Below are 20825 nucleotides of genomic sequence, written 5' to 3'. Positions count from 1 at the left end.
ATCACAATGAACTATTAATACTAAACTTTGTAGTTATTTCATGCCACATCTATTGTAGGTGAATGTGCACTTGTATGACTGGGAGTCAGAAAGGTGCCATTACATTACACCACTGAGGCATCATCATGGTGGGTTTCTTGGGCATATTGATAACCACACTATTGACATGTGATTATTTGCAAAAGGTGTACTATGTGCACTGATATCTCTGACTGCAAGAAGTCTCAAAATTGATCGTGGAATTAAAAAAAAAAAAAAAAAACTTACAAAACAATCTTTGCATCCTGAGTTTGTTTATTGTTGTTATAATAAACAGCTCTGTTTGCATCAACTATGTTAGGTAGTCTAAATCTGTAATAATTTGTGTGAATTTTATGTATGAAAATGATTACATGACCTAAAATGAAGAGGCAATACCCACTGAAATGAATTACTGTACCTTAGATGTATTATGCAGTCTTGCCCAAACCTACTCGACCCTAACTCTCTTGCACTCATCCACCCACAGGCGTGCCATCCCCGCAGCAAGTAGCAGAGTGCGGCTTCCTGCTGTCGGAGGTGGTGCCGCTGGCCGCACAGCCCCAGTCGCTGGCACCGCTCGCCCTGAGTGAACTCTGCAGCTGGCTGGCGAGCCGCGACGGCCGCAGCTGCGTGCTGCGTTCGCTGCTCAAGGTAGCTGCGCCGACGCTGGCGTCGAGCCCGCAGGCCCTGGGTGCCGTGCTCGAGGCGGCGCTTGAGGCGTTCTTCCGCATGCCCGAGCCGGAGGACCACCAGGGCGGACTAGGTAAGAAATCGATAAGCTGCAGCATAGATCTATATTGTCAGTGGGTAATTTCGTAAGACTACAACTTTGCCAAAAACTAACTACTGTTATGAAAGTTATGGATGTGTTGCAAAAAGCCATGGATAAACAGAAGCTGACTATTATGTGCTATTTTGGATTTGAGCAAAGCTTTTTACACTCTTGACTTTGAGATTGCTTGCTAAACTCACAAGCCAAATTTTTTCTGGAAGTGCTGTACAATGGTTCTACTCGTACTTTACATCTCACAAACAGTGTGTAATGATGGAAACAAAAAGGTCTCTATGGAGGGACTTAGTATCAGAGGTTCCATAGGGCCAAGTATTGTACCCTTATTGTATGTTAATGTGTCAGCTATTCTCTCCCACTGAAAATATCATGTATACAATGACAACATTCAGTTATATCTGAGTACAAATCCAACAAACATGTGCACAGACATCCACCTTGTAAATGCCGATTTACTTGCCCTATCAGTGTGGGTGTAGAACATAGGCTTAAAACGTAACTCATCTAAAGCACAAGCAATCACAGTTCCTCACAAAAGACTTATTACCCCACAGTTCAGAGACACCCTTCCACCATTAATCCTAAATGGCACAGAAATAACCTTTTCATCTTCTGCAAAGAACTTGGGGATAATTCCGACCATTATTATTATTTATTTTATGGCCTTCATTGGACCACTCTAGTCAAAAATACAAAGTTCTAAACAAGTTGTTACACAGGGATACAATTTGGTTCAACGATAACTTAATATGATATTTAAGTAATATAATTATTAGAGTCTATTCTTATATGAAAGGTGTTTTGCTCTTCTGTCTGTCTGTCTGTCTGTCCGACCATTATTTAGACTCAACTGAACACACAGCTGCAGTTGGTAAGAAAGTGTCAGCATCATTTCACTCACTACAGAAATAAAAAAAATATCTCCTTTGGAGCTTAAAAACAAGTTCATGGAGACTCTAATACTCACCCTACTTGACTTTCGTACAAAAACTCGAGCAGTATGGAACTGACAATGAATGATTATATATGATACATTTGTGATGTATGAGGTCTGTTCAAACAATTTCTGAACTTTGGCCACAAAAATTTTCTACGCTTACCTTTTACTTATTGTGCATGATCTCCTTTGAAAGACTCTCCTCCACAGTTGATACACTGCTCCCAACACCATTTCCACTTCTGGAAACGGTCTAGGTATGCCTCTTGCTGGATCACGTGAAGCACCATCTGCAAATTTTCTTTTACCTTGTCTATTGTTGCAAATCTTAATCCTTTCAATGAGGTTTTCAACTTTGGAAATAAAAAAAGCTGCAGGGGCCAGGTGCGGAGAGTACAGAGAATGAGGCAGCACAGTGATTTAGTCACGCACCAACAGGGATGAATGTGCAGCTACATTATTGTGATGCAAGAGCCATGAATTATCTCACCACATTTCAGGTATCACAACAGGCCCGGCTAGTACCATTTATTAACAGTTTACCGTGTGGGCAGATTAGCACACTGGACTTGCATTCAGGAGGACACCGGCTCAATCCTGTGTCTGGCAATCCTGATTTAGTTTTGCATCATATCCCTAAACCGATTCAGGCAAATGCAGGGGTGGTTCCTTCTCCTGGGCACAGCCGACTTCCCTCCCATCCTTTCCTAATCCAATGAGACCAATGACCTCGCTGTTTGATCTCTTCCCCCATATCAACCCAACCAACCATTAACAGTTTGTCCCCATGGCACAAATTCATGATGAATTAATCCTTCAAAATAAAAGAAAACTATCAGCATGGTTCTGATATTTGATCTGATCTGATCTGATCTGACCTGACTTGACATGTCACTGTGCAAATACAAAAATAGAATAAGAAGCGAGAGTAATGCAGAGTATATAATGGATAAAATCTACAACTTTTCTAGAAATAAAAATATTCCATAATGGCTGTAGTATGTCCTAATCAGTTATTTGCATTCAGATATTCCTCCTTCTGTGTTTTATAAATAGTTTCACACATTCCTGGTATTATTTTCATCAATGTGCACTGTGGCATTTGAGTGATGTACTGTAAACTAGAGTAGCTTTCTCCTGTTGCTAGAAATTACAGTGTTATTGTAAGTCTGTTTTTTGTGAATATAGTATTTCTGAGGCGAGTGTTCTGCTTTGTAATATGAGAAGCCTCTTTCTTGACCAGATGTTGAAATGTATTCTCATCCATTCACAAGTAATTTTCGTATGCCTTTACATCCTTGACTTGCAGGAATTGTAACAAACTGTGTTGGATGCTTTTAGCATCTTGCTGTCAAACCCGTGGTTTCAGCTAGGTATGTTTCCTTTTTCTTTTCTTCTGCTCCTGTTCCAAATGTAAATACAATGCATTTGTGGTACGTGTAACTGCAAAGCACAGTACAGAATCTTCTTTGGCAATTCTAAAGGGACTATTGATGTCAAAGAAAATTTGATGACAATGTAATACCCTATTTGCAGAATGTCAGATACCTTTGTCAAATGAATATGTGATCACCTTTTCAGACCCCTCCCCCCTTCCTCTTCCTCATTATTATTATTATTATTATTATTATTATTACTATTATTATTATTATTATTAATGGGAACTTTTGTAATAACTTTTGTGTGTGATGCTCTGGCATTAAGGCCCTATTCTGGTCAGGCTAAATAAGCAACAAATAAATGTGCAGAAGAAATTATTAATCATACTTTCCAAAGATTTCTTAAGTGGTTGTCTGAAAGATCTCTCTCCCTTAATTTTGAGAAAACGAACTACCTTCAGTTTTGCACAACAGGTAGAGTCATACCGACAACTGATGTAGCTCATGAACATGTGTCAGTAAATAGGAAAGAATGCTCTACATTTTGGGTACACATGTTGATGAAAACTTGAACTGGTAGAAGTATATTAGTGAGCTACTCAAACAATTATTTTCAGCTACATTTTGTCTTTGTATAATTGCTTGAAAACAAACGAATCAGCCCCTTAACATTTTGCTGATTTTCACCTGGTGTGTTGTGGAATAATTTTTTGAGCTAACCCATTACTTAGCAACAAAGTATTGATGTTACAGAATGGAGCGTGAGATTAATACACTGTGTTCTCATGTAGGCATCTTGAAAGTTCTACTTCAAAAAGTTGGTTGTATATTTTTATCATCGCTTATAGTTTGTATGTTTTAGCCAAAGTGTCAGAGACATACACTAGGGAAAAAATAATCAGAATGTGTAACTACATCGGTGTAGCATATGACAGTAGTAAACCTAAAGATAAATAAATTAATAGCTGCTGTCAGCAAATTCTCAGATGGAATTTTTTGGTCACAGGGACCGAGACGGACCCGCGCCCGACGTGGCAATGCGCGGTGTCGATGCTGTCGCCGCCCGCACTGACACCGGCTCTGGAAGAGGCACTGACCTCGGGCGGCCACGTGCTGACGCTGCACGCCTTGCTGCTCAAGAAGCTGCCCTCCTGCCGCGACATCCGCGAGGAGGCCGCCGTGCTCGCCAAGCTCACCGACTGGATGGGCGCCGTCAAGCCTGGGTATGTTGCATCCGCTATGTTTGCTGATAGGGTAACAGAACTGGCTGTCCAGAAAATTACACCTGGGCTTCACCACATGGTGCAGTGTTCTTTTTCCAACCTCTTGTGACATGCTCTTCACCTCAGGGTAGCACTTCCACTCAATGTCCTCAGTTATTTATTGGCTGTTTCCCCTACAGTTTCTATCCTCTACAACGCCCTCCACTAACACGCAGCTCATCTCTGAAGTTTTAACATGTCCTATCATCCTGTCCCTTCTTGTCACTGTTCTCCACATATTTCTTCCACACTGATGGTATGGGAATTCATCTCATTTCTTATCTAATCAGTCCATGTAATTTTCAACATCGTTATATACAGAGACAGGAAGAAATTTTTTTATTTCCTGCCCAAGTTTGGTGTTTTTTCTGACAATTTTGGTTTGACAAATTCTCTGCTGTTTTTGTCATCATGTCAAAGTTCATTATGTAGGAAATGAACTGTCAGTTTATGATTAGAACCTCAGACTTTTAACATTCAATAACAATGAGTTACGAATATTAATAAACTGCCATCCTTAGATTTATTACATTTTTGTATGGCAAGATTACAGATTTTGCAATATCTCATAAAAAATACCGATTCCACTAAAAACCTCTAATTTTGCATTATTTTTCCCATTGTATTTAGTGCTGGGAGACTTCTTTTGGCCAGAAATGCTCTGTTTGCCTGTCCTCTTGCTCACAAGGTAGCAGAACTACTTTTCTTCATCTTCTTTGTGGTCCCCAACTTTGACATTAGGTTTATCAGTAATCTGTGATAATGATGCAGACCAAAGCAATGAATTAAAATTTGTACCAGCATAGGCTTGGGCCTACATCATTATCATAAATAAAAGTGAGACTCAGTACATATCAGGAATACAGACTATATATGATTTATCACTAATCTAATTTCTGTAACTCGTTAGTACTTTCATCTTTCTTCAGTTTATTTTCCAAGTCGTACATCCTACTATTCTTCCTAGTATCTATTTGTTATAGCCAGGTCATCAGCAAACCTTGTCATCAATGTTTTTCTAGCATGAATTTTAATATCTTTCCTGAATGTTTATTTTATTTCTGTCATTTCTTCTTAGACGTACCTGTTGAACAGGTGGGGAGAGAGACTGCTTCCTTGTCACATATGCTTTGTAATCTGAGCGCTTCATTCTTGGTCTTCCATTATTATTTCACTTATTATAAGAAGGAAAGTTGCTACTCACCATATAGTGGAGATGCTCCACTGAGTCGCAGATAGGCACAACAAAAAGAGTCTCACAATTATAGCTTTCAGCCATTATGGCCTACGTCAATAGTAAACAGACACGTGGACGCGCACGTGCCCATCTTATGACAAGCTAATGGCATTATGGATATGTGAGTTCTGCTTGTGGCTCCTGTCATTTGATGGCCACCCATTGAATATAGTGTGATCTTTGTCATTTCCTGCAATGTGCTTGTGTTAGCTGACAGTTCTGTGGACAATGTGTAGATCATTGAGCATTTTGCTATCTGCACAATACTTAACATTTTGTGTGCATTGGTTTTCATTGCAAACATATGTCTGCAATTTCTTAGAAATTCTAAAAAGATCTTGTATATCTGGGAAGGGGCAGTTCAACATACTTTGTAAAAGTGATAGTGAAGATGTGACTCCTCTTTGCGTGTTAGATGGAGATTCTTGCTCAAAATGAAGTATCGCCACTTAACCTGTATAAATGTTACTTATCTATGCAAATAGAAAAGCGTTCCATGTAAAACATATTGGTCACAAAACAAATCCTTCACAGTAGTGCACCCATTAAGTGAAGAGGATTTGTGATCTAGACAAAAGCCATTTAGTTTTACAATATCTTTTGTTGAGTTTACTGAAAATAGGAGTGTTAAGGTTTTCTTCTTCTTCTTATGGAAAAATATCATGCTTGTTTTCATATAACTATATGGGTACTGAGAACATGTGACCCTCCACCACTGGATCAAGTTATGGCAGTGAAGTGGTATATATGTGCTAGCCAGATGTACAAAATCACAGTAAGATAGGTTGATGTAACAAAGAAAGGAGTTACTGTTTTTGCATGTGCCCATGACCATAACTTGAATGATTTTGTTGGTTTTGTTGATGTATCAATGTGTACTTCCCTATTTGTCTACAAGGAATTGGTTTACCATTCAAGCAAGCTGTGTAAAACAGCTCAAGAACAGTGATCGAGAAAGGACCTAACTGGCAAGGACCAGAGGCCAATGTCATGTCTTGTCAGTGACAGTCAGTTTCAAACCTGAGAGGATTTGCTTCTGCCAGTGAATGCAGGTCCTTAATAAACAGTTCTCAGGTAAACATTGTGAAGGGAACAGCTTGCTGCGGCCTCTGGAGTCTGGTACTCGGCAAAAGGCCATTGCACAAAACTGAACATAAAGCTGCATGTCTCCAGTGGCCCAAACAATACACAAACTGAACAGTAGCTCACTGGAGGCACATGTCAGTGCTCTGATGGCCTAAAGATACTTTTAATCCTCAATGTGTGGAGGGTGTAGTTCAGACTAGAGGTACTGAGATCACTGTGAATTTGAACTGACATAATAGTTTCAAGGCTCTAGGTGACCAACTGTTGCCCATTCTTCTACATCTTCATGATCACTATGCTGTAGACACTCCCATCTTTCAAGTGCTTTTCTTGAGCCATGTTAGCTGGCTGTGGGTGGTAAACCATTCCTTGTAGACATGTTGAGAAGTAAACTCTGATACTTCAACAAAACGAATAAATTCATTCAAGCAGTCATGAGCACATCCAAAAATTACAGCTCCTCTCTACCATTTCGTCACATCGACTCGTCCTACTGTGCTGATTTTGTACAACTGACACTGAACAGAACGACTGAAAGCACAGACTGGAGCAAGAGTGAAAAATAAAACTAGACTCACACAAATGGCGTGATCTTTGGCTTTATAAAGACTCACTCCAGGATATTACTGAACTTCGTTATAAAATTTTTATAGGTCTGAAAGTCATCTTTTATCAGCCAGTGATTTTGTCACTATATTTTATTTGTATATTACCGGTATTTATGCCTATGTAATGGGAATCCCAGGTTTATGGCTAGGGGATTCATTTTGTATATTAAAACTTAGTTATTCAAAATTTAGTAATTTTTAAGTAAGGATTCTTGCTCTTTAATATGGCTGTCAACACATCCAGAAAAATCAAGCTGTCGAAAGTATATGAACAGATGCTAGGAACTTACAATAATTTGGCTATAATTGGCATTAAAATTTTGGACTAATTGAAATCTTTAATTAACAGTATCTTTTAAACTAATTTAATTTGAGTTAATGTAAATACTTAACTGGAAAGAAGAAAATTAGCTCTTTAATTTTTAAGTGGTCTTTCCTTCCAAATTAATTATTACCTAATGCGATATTGCAGTGCCTGTGTTATTCAGACAACGATGCACTGTGGTGACCACAGCCATTATGAAACACACCAGATGAATTCACAATTGCAAATAATGGCTACCATTGGCTGTAGAATGGAATGATGACAATGAAAATTTGTTCTGGACCGGGACTCGAACCCGGATTTCTCCCTTATCGTGAGAAGTCACCTTACCATTTGGCTGTAAGTGCACAACTGGCGGCCAGACCCAAACTTGGTTGGTTGACGACATATAGAAGTTTGGGTCTGGCCATGAGTTGTGCACGGATAGCCAAATGGTAAGGCGACCACTCGCGATAAGGGAGAAATCCGGGTTCAAGTCCCGGTCCGGCACAAATTTTCATTGTCATTGTTCCATTCTACAGCCAATGGTAGCCATTATTTGGAATTGTAAATTCATCTGATGTACTACCTAGTAAGGTTTTCTACGTGGCTGGATGTATACAATTTTACACTTGCAATAACTTTTGATTGCCATCATTTCTGATGAAACTAACTAGCTCACTGCAACTAGGACAACAAACTGAATGATATGAATAATAAAATTTTGCAGGGGAATTTGTTTCTACCACCTTGCTTAATGTAGGAACTCTCACACCAGAATTTTGAATAGAGTTAGCGAAACTTTTGTATAGACCTTAATACATGAAAAATAGCAGTGCATACAAAGTAGGATGATGTGTGTCAAGCTGCTTGGTCACTGCGTAGTCATCGAGTGGTTTCTGCTGGCTAGAATTTTGTGTGCCCCTCTCCCTCACCCAGTTACCTAACCTAGACGTGATGTTACACAGTATTACAAAAAGGTCTCTTGGGGATGACTAATTTTTTCTCCGACATGTTTATTTCGTGCAGGGAGAGTGTGGAGGCAAAGCTGGCACTGCTGTGGGGGCGCTGCCTGATGCTGGCACAGCGGCAGTGCGAATTCTCGGAGGACACGGAGGGTGCCATCTCCTGCCTTCGGACGCTCGTTTCGCGTCTGCTCGCCCTCGCCGAGGACCGAACGTGGGGCTCCACACTGTTGGGGGCTATCGGCCTGCGAAGGCCCGCCCCGGTCACTAACAAGTAAGTAACTCACTGACAGCACACTATGCTGCACTACAGACAGTGTCGCACTGTCACAAGCTGCCCCTGTACAACTGTACTTGTACAGCAAAATAACAAGTTAAGTTGTGTTAGTTATGGTTTTGTGTGTATTAATTCATCTGTAATTGTGAAGAAGGCAAACCTACATTTATTGTATTTGAAGAAAGTTTTTTCCGGTGTTACCTGGACTATGCTCTTTAAGACTTTGAAGGTAGTGGGGATACAATGCAGGGAGTGAAATGTTATTTACAACTACTCCTCATGTTTTCCTACAGGGTGTGGACAAAAATATGGAAACAACACACTACTGTGCCTAATATGGTGTAGGAAAACTGTTGGCATTCAAAACAACTTGCTATTATCTCACAATGGATAAATATATCATGGATACTCTACGAATCACATTCAAGTAGCTGGCAGGTTCAACGAACCACCTTCACAATAATTCTCATTCTCGAACAGCGTGTGGAAAAACGAACACATATCCTCCAGTCCGAGCTCTGATTTCCCTTATTGTATTATTATGATCATTTCTCCCTATGTAAATCAGCATCATCAAAATATTTTCGCATTCAGAGGAAAAAATTTTGTAAAACCTTTCTTTTATGGTGTCCACCCCAAATCCTGTATCATGTCAGTGACATCTCTCACCTATTTCGTGATAATACAAAATGTGCTGCTCTCCAACGAACTTTCTCAATGTAGTCCATTAATTCTATCGGATAAGGATTCCAGACTGCACAGCAGTACTCCAAAAGAGGACAGATAAGTGTAGTATAGGCAGGGCAGTCTGTTTAGTAGATCTGTTACATTTTCTAAGTGTTCTACCGATAAATAGCAGTCATTGATTTGCCTTCTCCATAGTGTTTTCTGTACGTTCTTTTCAATTTAAGTTGATCATTATTACAATTACTAGATATTTAGTTGAATTTACGGCCTTTAGATTTGATTGATTTATCGTATAACTGGAGTTTTGCAGATTCCTTTTAGCGCACATGTGGATGACCTCACACTTTTCATTATTTAGGGTCAACTGCCAATTTTCGCACAATACAGATATCTTTTGCAGTTTTTTTTAATCTTCTGATGACTTCAATAGACGATAAACAACAGCATCATCTGCAAGCAACGTAAGGTGCCAGTTTGGATTGTCTCTTAAATTATTTATATAGATAAGGAACAGCAGATGGCCTATAACACTACATTGGGGACTGCAAAAAATCACTTCTGTTTTACTTTTTCTGACAGGAAATCATGAATTTCAGTTACATAACTGAGATGATATTCCATAAGGATGCAATTTCCTACAAGCTGCCTGTGTGGTACAGTGTCAGCTTTCTGGAAATCTAGAAATATGGAATCAGTTTGAAATCAGTAGCACTCAACACTTCTTGTGAGCAAAGTGCTACTTGTGTCACAAGAATGATGTTTTCTAAATCTGTGTTGACTGTGCGTTAATAGACTGTTCTCTTCAAGGTAATTCATAATGTTCAAACACAATATATGTTCCGGAATCCTGCTGCATATTGATGTTAATGGTACAGGCCTGTAACTTAGCGGGTTACTCCTAGTGCCCTTCTTGGATATTGGTGTGACCTGTGCAACTGTCCAGTCTTTGGGTATTAATCTTTTGTGAGTGAGTGGTTGTATATGAATGTTAAGTATGGAGCTATTGCATCAGCATACTCTGAAAGGAACCTAATTGGAATACAGTCTGCACCAGAAGACTTGCTTTTATTAAGTGACATAAGTTGCATCACTAATTCGAGGATATCTACTTGTAACTTATTCATATTGTCAGCTGTTCTTGACTTGAATTCTGGAGTATTTACTTTGTCTTCTTTGGTGAAGGAATTTTGGAAGGCTGTGTTTAGTAACTCTGCTTTAGCATTACAACAGGTCATGTATGGTTTTCAGAAGTATCTTATACCATTCTTTCCATAACGTAGTGGCAATTTCAGGTAACTATGATAACAATCGTGCACACTTCTCTCCAAAGTAAACCACAAAGGCTTGATTATACTGAGATCTGATGCCTGTGGGGGTGAGGAGTGATGTGACAATTTACTCTCGAGCTCACAGAACCAGCCCTGTGCAATGCAAGCTGTGTGAACAGGGCATCTGTCATCTTGGAATACAGGATCACCATTGGGGAACAAACACTGTACCATGGGATGCACCTGATCATCCAGAACAGTCACATAATCTTTGGCATTAATGTGTCCTTGCATAGTAACCACGGAACCTATGGAATACCTTACTACGACTGCTCAAATAATGACTGAGTGCCTGTTTTTTTTTTTTGAGATGTGAGCTCCGCCAGAAGTTGGAAACAGTGTGAACCCAGACTCATCCGATCTAATGACTTTCTTCCATTGCTCCATGGTCCTAGTTTTATGCCTCGGCACCGTGTTTGCCTGCTGTGGGAAATTGGTTAAGGCAAATGCTGCGATGGTTCCTTCAGAAGGGCACGGCCACTTTCCTTCCCCAATCCGAGCTTGTGCTCCATCTCTAATGACCTCGTTGTCAATGGGCCATTAAACACTAATCTCTTCCTTTTCCTCCTATGGGCATTTGCATCGCTGATGAGTAGTTTTAGAATACTAGCTCAAACCTGCAATTCCCTGCTTCTTAAGCCCCTTTTATGTTGTTTTGATGCTGACAGAGTTCACTAGTGCAACATTGAGTTCTGCAGTTACCTTCGCAGCTGTTGTCATTCTATTTTTTGTCATAATCCTCTTGAGTAACCATCTGTCATGATCACTCAAAACCCACTTTTGTCCTCATTGTGACTTAGCAGATGATGTTTTTCCTTGTCCCTCTATGTGGTATAAATCTTCGATACAATGTCTCTGAGAAACCGAACACTTCAGCTAGCTTAGTTACAGAAGCACCCACCGTGCAAGTGCCAACAACTTTGATTTCACTGAGCTCTGACCTGGTGCAGTCGCAGCTACACACAAAACTATTCCAAATATGACTGACACTTGACAATGTGTTGAGGACATTGCACAGATGCCTTTCATGGTCAAATACAAGAGTCAACCTTCAGGTTGACTAGCATCTCAATTTATGTTCAAGCACGGATTTCTTGCAATGTTTCTGTATATTGTCCCTCTTCTTCACTGACCTGCACGGAAAACGCAACGACCAATAAATTATGTGTAATTATCTATTTAATCAAAGTGAAGCTCTTCAACCGATTTTTTGAGAGGGGTATATTATTGGTGTTAACTTTGCGAGCAAGCAATGAAGTGTTGATTGTTTAGTACACTAGCTTCAGTTGTTTTTCCCCAAGCAAACTGGAAAACACATCACTAAATGTGAGAGAGTAATGTTTTCCTTTTCCTATAGTGCTTACTATTGTACCCTGAATTGTTCTCTTTTAGTCATACATGTTTGTAGAATCTTTCTGTGATTGTCGTAATTGACTTTGTGGAGTAAACATGCCGTTAAGCACTGAACAAGCTGTGGCTTTAGTGGAATATGGCCACAACATCCATTACATTGCAAAAGTGTTGGGGACTACACTTTTCACAATTTCCAGAACTGCACGAAGGTACAGGGAAACTGGAGGCTTTACAAGGAGACCAGCAAAAGGTCCAAGAAGAGCAATGTTAGAGGAAGATGGCCACTTCTTACCACTAGAAGTTCTCTGCAACTGCCACACCACCAGTACTGATGCATAAAATTGAATCCATCAGGTCTGAGGAGTCAATGTTAGTGAGAGGAACATTCGAAGACTGGAAGAAGCCGATCTTCAGTCCAGAACACCTACTACAGGTCCAGAACTCCCCAGAGAGCATTGCATAGCTCAGCTATGTTTCACAAGGGAACATTGTGGTTGAACAGTACAACAATGGGATCAAGAGTTGTTGACCGATGAGTCACAATTTGGCCTGTGATCACCTGATGGAAGAGAAAGGGTCGGGAGAAGGGCAGGGAAAAGGTATTCTCCTTGCACATTCTTATCCAGGATGCATTTTCAGGGTGGTTTTATGATGGTGTGGGCAGGAGTCAATACAGCTGCAAGCACGGATTTGATCTTCATGGAATGTGGGAGCCTTACAGCACATTGGTATGTGGAGCAAATCATCCTGGAGCATGTTGTGCCTTTCACTTCAGTTATTGGAGATGATTTTACACTAAAGCACAACAGTGCACGCCCATATGTTGTAAGGATTGTGCAAGAGTTCTTAGATAAAACAGGGATTCATGCTATGGCTTGGCCTGCTCAGAGCCCTGACTTGAATCCTATTGAGCACGGCTGGGGAGAAGAGCCCATCAGCACTATCCAGAGACCCTACAGGACCTATGGAAGAATGGGATAAGATTCATCAACAGCCCATTACCACATTAATCAGGAGGATGCCTGAAAGGTTGAATGCTATCATTGGTGGAACAGGTGGCAATACATGCTTTTGAAGATTTGATCAGAGGTCTCTGATAGCATCTCTGAGGTCTGTGAAGTAAAGTGCGAAGTGTATAAAATAAAAACAGATGTGCATTAGCTTTATGAGCTTAATCAAAATTTCTTTGAAGTGTGCATCTTTGGCTTAATTTGTTAAATTTGTTAACAATTGTCTTTCTTTTATCATTGTTGAACACTTAGATGGGACCGTAACACGATATTCCATCATAAGATAATGGATTAGTCTCATAAAAGTGTCATAAATTTAAGTTTTTGTAAGGAACAGAAGTGTTACATTTTTTGTGTCAGTCAGGGCATGTTATTGAGATTTATCCAATAACTTCTTTTCTTTTCTCTTCATCTGCTCTTCCGAGTCCTTTTGCACCTCGGATAGGACTACAGTGTCATCAGCAAACAAAGTAGAAATGATTTTTCAGATGATGTTGACATAGCCTCCTTCCTGGTGTGCTGGTCCCACAAAGTATGGAGGAGATTTGTGAAATTTTGAAGGTAGTAGAGGAGGTACTGGTGGAAGTAAAGCTGTGAGGGCCGGCCGTTAGTTTGGATAATTCAGCAGCAAGAGCACTTGCCTGTGAATGGCAAATGTTCAGGGTTTGAGTCCTGAACCAACTCGCAGTTTCAATCAAGTTTTAAATGGTACTTACTAAAAAGGATAACACTTGGTTTGAAAAGTCTTTCTTATTTAAATAGGTTCATCTAAAAGCACCACATATTTTTCTTTTATTTATGTATAATGTTCATTCTCTATTAGACAGCAATGCCATAGTAACGTGACCTGAGATCTTTGACATATTGACAAATACTTAACTTCTGCTTTACATGTGTTACAGAGCTTAAATATTCTCAATAACTTGTCAGTTTTTTTATATTTATTTGTTATTCATTATTAATAATTATGTACTCCACTGAGATAATCCTGACAATACAGCTGTCGTCGTCCCAGAGTTTCTGGCTATTGGCTAATACATCACAGAGATCCATTTCAAGTTAAAATGATTACACTACATGGGCCCAGATGAAACAAAGAAAGAAAATGCTTTTGTATCAATATACTGCAATATAAAAGAATAGGAAGTCAAGGGTGGAATAGCAACATTATGAAAAGGATGGATTGCCACTCACCGTATAGAGGAGACATTGAGTTTCAGACAGGCACAGTGAGAAGATAGGTACGCATGCAAGTCTTTGGACAACAAATTCCTTCTTCAGAGTTAGAAAAAAACATACACACATTCACACAAGCACAACTCTCTCTCACACACATAACAACTGACCCTGGCCTGCATGGCCAGACTTGGCAGTCACATCATTATGAAAGCTGGTGCTATCATTGGGATTGAAGTCGAAAGTGTCAACTGTGCAGTGGTGTCATCCATCATTCTCTCATCCCAAGAAGTTGAAGAGCCATCTGCTGGAAAAGTGATGTTCAGTAAGTTCGTTGATTTATTGAAATTAGTGACCACAAAGTACACAAAATGAAGGAACTTTGCCATGGTGGAAGCAAACTAACATGGCAGAACAAACAAAGAGGACATACATGAAAGAAGCAATGGCACGAGTAAAAGAAAGTTTCAAGGGTATGGTAAAAATCCAGGGTGAAAGGATGTAAGTGATAAGATTCACAAATGACATTGCTACCCTCATTTAAAGTGAACAAGAACTACAGAATATGTTGATTGGAATAAACAGTCTAATGAGCAGAGTGACAGTAAACTGTAAAAAGACAAAAGTAATGAGAAGAGTGAGAAACTTCATATCAGAATTGGTGATCACAAAGTAGATGAAGTCAAGCAGTTCTGCTACCTTGGAAGCAAAATAACCCATGACTGATGAAGCAGGACAACATGAAAATCAGACTAACACAAGCAATTATGGCATTCCTGGGCAACAGAAATCTACCAGCATAAAACATAGGCCTTAATTTGAGGAAGGAATTTCTGAGAATGTGTGGAGTACAGCATTGTGTGGAAGTGAAACATGGACTGTGGAAAAATCCGGAACAGTGCAGATGTGGTGCTGTAGAAGAATGCTGAAAATTAACTGGACTGATAATGTAAGGAATGAACAGGTTTTCCGCCAGCATTGACAAGGATGGAATATATGGGAAACACTGACAAGGAGGAGGAACAAGATGATATCACAGGTATTAAGACATTAACGAGTAACTGCCATGGTACTGAGAGAGCAAAAGATATAGGTGAAGGCAGAATTGGAATATACCCAACACGCAATGGAAGATGTTAGGTGCAAGTGCTACTATGAAGTTTGCGCAGGAGAGAAATTTGTGGCAGGCTGCTAGAAAATGGGTAATAGCTGAAAATTTATGTTTTGAATCTGAGATGAAAGAGAGATTTTTGTGGAGAGTGAAAACACCTTAGTGAAATATTTTTATAGCTGTCATGTTACCTTTTCTACCATTCCCCTTGCAGCAGACCAACATTCCATACTTAAAACAAATATTTTTATAGCTGTCATGTTCTTAATTGCAGTGATGACTCAGAACTACTCTGGAAATGCTTTACTATAGAGAGAAAGCATTATATATCTACATCTCACTCCACATCGCATATCTCAGCCTCCATAACAACCCATTTTCTGTGTTTTCAGTGGTCAAATTCCTATGGTTGGTTCAAATGGCTCTGAGCACTATGGGACTTAACATCTATGGTCATTAGTCCTCTAGAACTTAGAGCTACTTAAACCTAACTAACCTAAGGACGTCACAAACGTCCATGCCCAAGGCAGGATTCGAACCTGCGACCGTAGCAGCTGCGCGGTTCCGGACTGAGCGCCTAGAACCGCTAGACCACTGCGGCTGACGTCAAATTCCTATTGGCCATACACTTTACTATTGCTTGAATCCATTTAAGTCGTGACTTTTCCCTGTGTCCTGAGTTTATGTATGTGTATTCAAAGATATTATTGGGCATTCAGTCTTGTCCCATTTGTATGTAGTGTTAATACTGGAAATGTTGTTCACATTCTATTTAATTCATTAAGGTATCTTTTTTTTATATTACTTCCTGAACATCAGTGCTGGATTTCAAATGAAGATTCTTGATGCTCGCTGTAGAAAGTCCATTTCTGCTGCTTCGATCTTCTTGTGGTTTTTCTCAAAAGTTTGACACAGCACTGAATGCAGTATATCTTCAAGTTGTATTTACAAATGTTCAATGTGGCTACCTTTTGTGACATGACAAATGTCCCATCTGTTATCAGTTCCCTGCCAAATCCTGTGAAACAAGTGTTGACATATTGTGGCAACTGCTTGTGTTATCAATTGTCGCAGCTTGTTGATGTTTCCTGCAAAGCAGAGGAACGAACACTTGGTCTTTAATGTAGCAGAGGAACGAACACTTGGTCTTTAATGTAACCCATACACAGAAGTCCAGTGGGGTTAAATCATGTGAGTGTGATGGCCAGGATATTGTTCCATCACATCCAATCCAAGCTGGCACCTCCCTACAGAGATACATGACAACCTCATAGTGGATAATATAGTGGTGTGCCGTTTTACTGGAAAACAAATTTTGTGCTCATATCCTGTTGTAACTGAGGTGTTAGAAACTGTTGAAGCATGTCCATGTACAATACGCCAATTACAGTTTCTCAACAAAAAAGAAAGGACTGTAAATCTTGCTACAACTTGCAGTGGAAAAAAACATTACCTCAGGCCAGTCGAGTAAATGTTCGATTATGTGTTGCAGTTTTGCTCACTCCACATCTGAACATTATGGTGATTCACTTTACAACAGTTATGGGAGATGGCTTTGTCACTGAAAACAGTTTTATTAAGAAAATCGTCTTCAGTCTGGATTTTGTTAAACACTTCTACACAAAACTCGGCTCATTTTTCTTTGTAACTTTGTCTTCAAGGTTGCAACAGTTCTAATTTGTAGGGTTTGAGTGACTTCCACACTATAAGACTGCAGCACTAGGGATGTTCAGTTCTAAGCTGGCAAGCCTCATTGATTAATTTGCACTATGAATGTAAGACTGCTGTGTCAGAGACTGGTGGCCAACCCTGATCTACCATCTTAAATGATTCAACACCAGTTTCGGTGGAACAATTGTACCAGTTAGTAACAGTTTGTCTCTGAGGTAGGCTTGTGATATGTAATCCGCAACTGCAGTAGAGGATTTGGATTCATGAAACAACAAACAACACTGCAGACTTTTTGCACCATTATACGTATCACTCAGTGCAGATTGTTAATAATTCATTCATGTATGACATCTAATGGGAATAACATAAACTAACAGTGTTAGGCAGGAATAAAACTTCAGCATCCGGTGCTGTATCAAAAATTTCTGTAAGTTATTTACCATTTTCATGATGTCGCCCCTGGACCCGGGTTCGATTCCCGTCTGGGTTGGAGGTTTTATCCACTCAGGGACTGGGTGTTGTGTTGTCCTATCATTTCACCCCATGGACGCGCAAGTCGCCGAAGTGGCATTAAATCGAAAGACTTGGACCAGGCAAGCAGTCTACCCGACGGGAGGTCCTCGTCGCATGCCATTATTATTATTTTCATGATCAAACATTACTTTGTGTAACTAATTTATAACCTTGTATTGTAAGTAAACCAAACAATGGAAAATCCAGGATAAGCCCCCCCCCCCCATACACACACACACACACACACACACACACACACACACACACACACACACACACACACACACACACACACATCCCTCTCTCTCTCTGCAGTCTCAGGCAACTGAAGCCACACTGTGAGCAGCAGTGACAGTGAATGATGGGAGTGGTGACTGGGTGGGGTTAAGGAGGAGGCTGGGGTGGGGAGAGGGGGGGAGGGATAGTATAGTGGACAGTGAAGTGCTGCAGGTTAGATGGTGGGCAGGGGAGAGGTTGGAAGGAGGGGGAGGAAGTTGTGGAAAAGGAGAGAAGTAAATAAAAACAATGGGTGTGGTGGTGGAATGAGGGCAGGGAAGGGGCTGGATGGGTGAGAACAGTGACTAATGAAAATTGAGGCCAGGAGGGTTACGGGAACATAGGATGTACTGCAGGGAAAGTTCCCACCTGTGCAATTCAGAAAATCTGGTGTTGGTGGGAGGGATCCATATGGCACAGGCTGTGAAGCAGTCATTGAAATTATGGATGTCATGTTTGGCTGCATGCTCATCAGCAACAGGATGGTCCACTTGTTTCTTGGCCACAGTTTGTTGGTGGCCATTCATGCAGACAGACAACTTGTTGGTTGTCATGCCCACATAGAATGCAGCACATTGGTTGCAGCTTAGCTTGTAGAGAACATGACTGGTTTCACAGGTAACTCTGCCTTTGATGGGATAGGTGATGTTGGTGACCAGACTGGAGTAGGTGGTGGTGGGAGGATGTATGGGACAGGTCTTGCATCTAGGTGTATTACAGGGGTGTGAGTCATGAGGTAAGGGATTGGGAGCAGGGGTTGTGTAAGGATGGATGAATAAGATGAGTTTGTTGGTAGGTTCGGTGGATGGCAGAATACCACTGTGTGAGGGATGGGTAAGGATTGTGGGCAGAACATTTCTCATTTCAGGGCACAATGAGAGGTAATCGAAACACCGGCGCAGAACGTAATTCTGTTGCTCCAGTCCTGGGTAGTACTGAGTTACGAGGGGAATGCTCCTCTGTGGCTGGAAGATGGGACTTTAGGAGGTGGTGGGAGGCTGGAAAGATAAGGCATGAGAGATTTGTTTTTGTACAAGGTTGGGAGGATAATTATGGTCAGTGACGACTTCAGCATATTTCGAGAGTGACTGCTCGTCACTGCATATGCAATAACGAAGGGCGACTAGGCTCTATGGAAGGTTGGTAGAAGAAGACTACTGAGAGAAGTAGATTAGCCCCACAGTAATATCAGTCTTTTCCAAAGGCCTCACCTTTTGCCCCACTCCCAAATTCAATCATGCAGGAATTGTTAAACACCTTCTCTCCTTCTCCCAGTCCCTACAGTGGTAACGCTTTTTCACCACCAACCCTATCAATTGGACTGAACAAAAGATCAATGTTGAACCTTGCCTAACTCAGTTCACTCCTCCATCCAACTGTGATCCACCCCCACTGCCCCAAAACCACCCGCTGTTAACTTTCCAGAATTTCTTCACCTCACACCTTGCCTCACCATCATTCCCAAGTCCTCAACATGCTGACTAATGGTACATCCACAGAAAGAGCAGCAGTCCACCAACTATAACCTGATCCCAAACTTATAATTCCACATGCTGACAAAGGCTCCACCACTTGTTCTGAACCACAAGGATTACCTGGTGGAAGGACTCCACTAGCTGTCAGATACTTCCACCTAAAAACCTTGCCACAGTGACCCCATTCCAGTAATCCAGCTGGATCTCCAATCACTACTCAAACTCTTAGGCCAATCCCAAAACCTCTCCCCAGAGTCCATCTTTCTACTCAACTTTAACACTCCCTGCACTCCTACCTTCTACACACTTCCTAACATCCATAAACCTAACCACTCAGAACACCCCATTGTGGCCGGTTACTGTGCCCTCACTGAGATAATCTCTGCTCTCATAAACCAACACCTTCAACCTATGACCAGGAACCTACCCTCCTATATAAATGATTCTAATCATTTCCTCCACCGACTCTCCATCCAGTGCCCTTCAGATTTCAACCAACCAGCTCCTTCCTAGTCACCATGACCAACTATATCCTCACCCACAACTACCTCTCTTTGAAGGCATTACCTACAAATTAATCTGGGGTACGGCTATGGGACCCACATGGCACCATCCTATGCAAATCTATTCATGGGCCATGTGGAAGAATCCTTCCTAAAACTTAGAATCGCAAACCTGTCACCTGGTTCCGATTATTTGCTAACATCTTTGCTATCTGGATAAAGGTTGGAGAAGTGCATATCCTATCCACATTCCGCCAGAACCTCAACTACTTCAACCCCATTTACTTCACTTGGTCCTACTCAACCTAACAAGCCACCTTCCTAGATATTGACCCCCACCTCAAAGATGGCTACATCAGTACCTCCATCCATATCAAACTACTAACCACCAGCAATACCTCCACATCGACAGCTGCCAAGCATTCCATACCTACAAGTCCCTTCTGTACAGCCTAGACACCTGTGGTTTTTGCATATGCAGTGACAAGCGGTCCCTCTTGAAATATACCGAGGGTGTCACTGTAGCCTTCACGGACCGTAATTATCCTCCCAATCTTGTACAAAAACAAATCTCCTGTGCATTATCTTTTCAGTCTCCCACCACCTTCCAAAGTCCCACCTTCCGGCCACAGAGGAGAGCTTTCCCTTGTAACATCCAGGTCTGGAGCAACTGAATTACATTCTCTGCGAGGGTTTCGATTACCTCTCGTCGTGCCCTGAAATGAGAAATGTCCTGCGCACACCTCCCACAGTGGTATTCTGCCGTCCACTGAACCTACAGAATATACTAATCCATCCTTAGACAACCCTTACTCCTACTCTCAGTCCATTATCTCATGGCTCATACCATGCGCAG

General features: G+C 40.9%; 1 protein-coding gene across 3 annotated transcripts in view; it reads left to right on the top strand.

Moving 5' to 3' along the window:
• Nucleotides 1-20825, top strand: part of LOC126293652 (ectopic P granules protein 5 homolog) — a 393414-nt gene that overhangs the window by 341078 nt on the left and 31511 nt on the right. For all 3 annotated transcript variants that reach the window (XM_049986936.1, XM_049986934.1, XM_049986935.1), the window contains 3 exons: nt 509-784; nt 4134-4350; nt 8654-8863. In XM_049986936.1, the coding sequence (XP_049842893.1) occupies nt 509-784; nt 4134-4350; nt 8654-8863 (703 nt within the window). The remainder of the gene's footprint in view (nt 1-508; nt 785-4133; nt 4351-8653; nt 8864-20825) is intronic.

This window comes from Schistocerca gregaria, chromosome 10 (genome assembly GCF_023897955.1).
Source record: "Schistocerca gregaria isolate iqSchGreg1 chromosome 10, iqSchGreg1.2, whole genome shotgun sequence".
Taxonomy (NCBI): Eukaryota; Metazoa; Arthropoda; class Insecta; order Orthoptera; family Acrididae; genus Schistocerca; species Schistocerca gregaria.
Note: the sequence above shows the minus strand (reverse complement) of the source record. Positions and strands in the feature narration are given on the sequence as shown.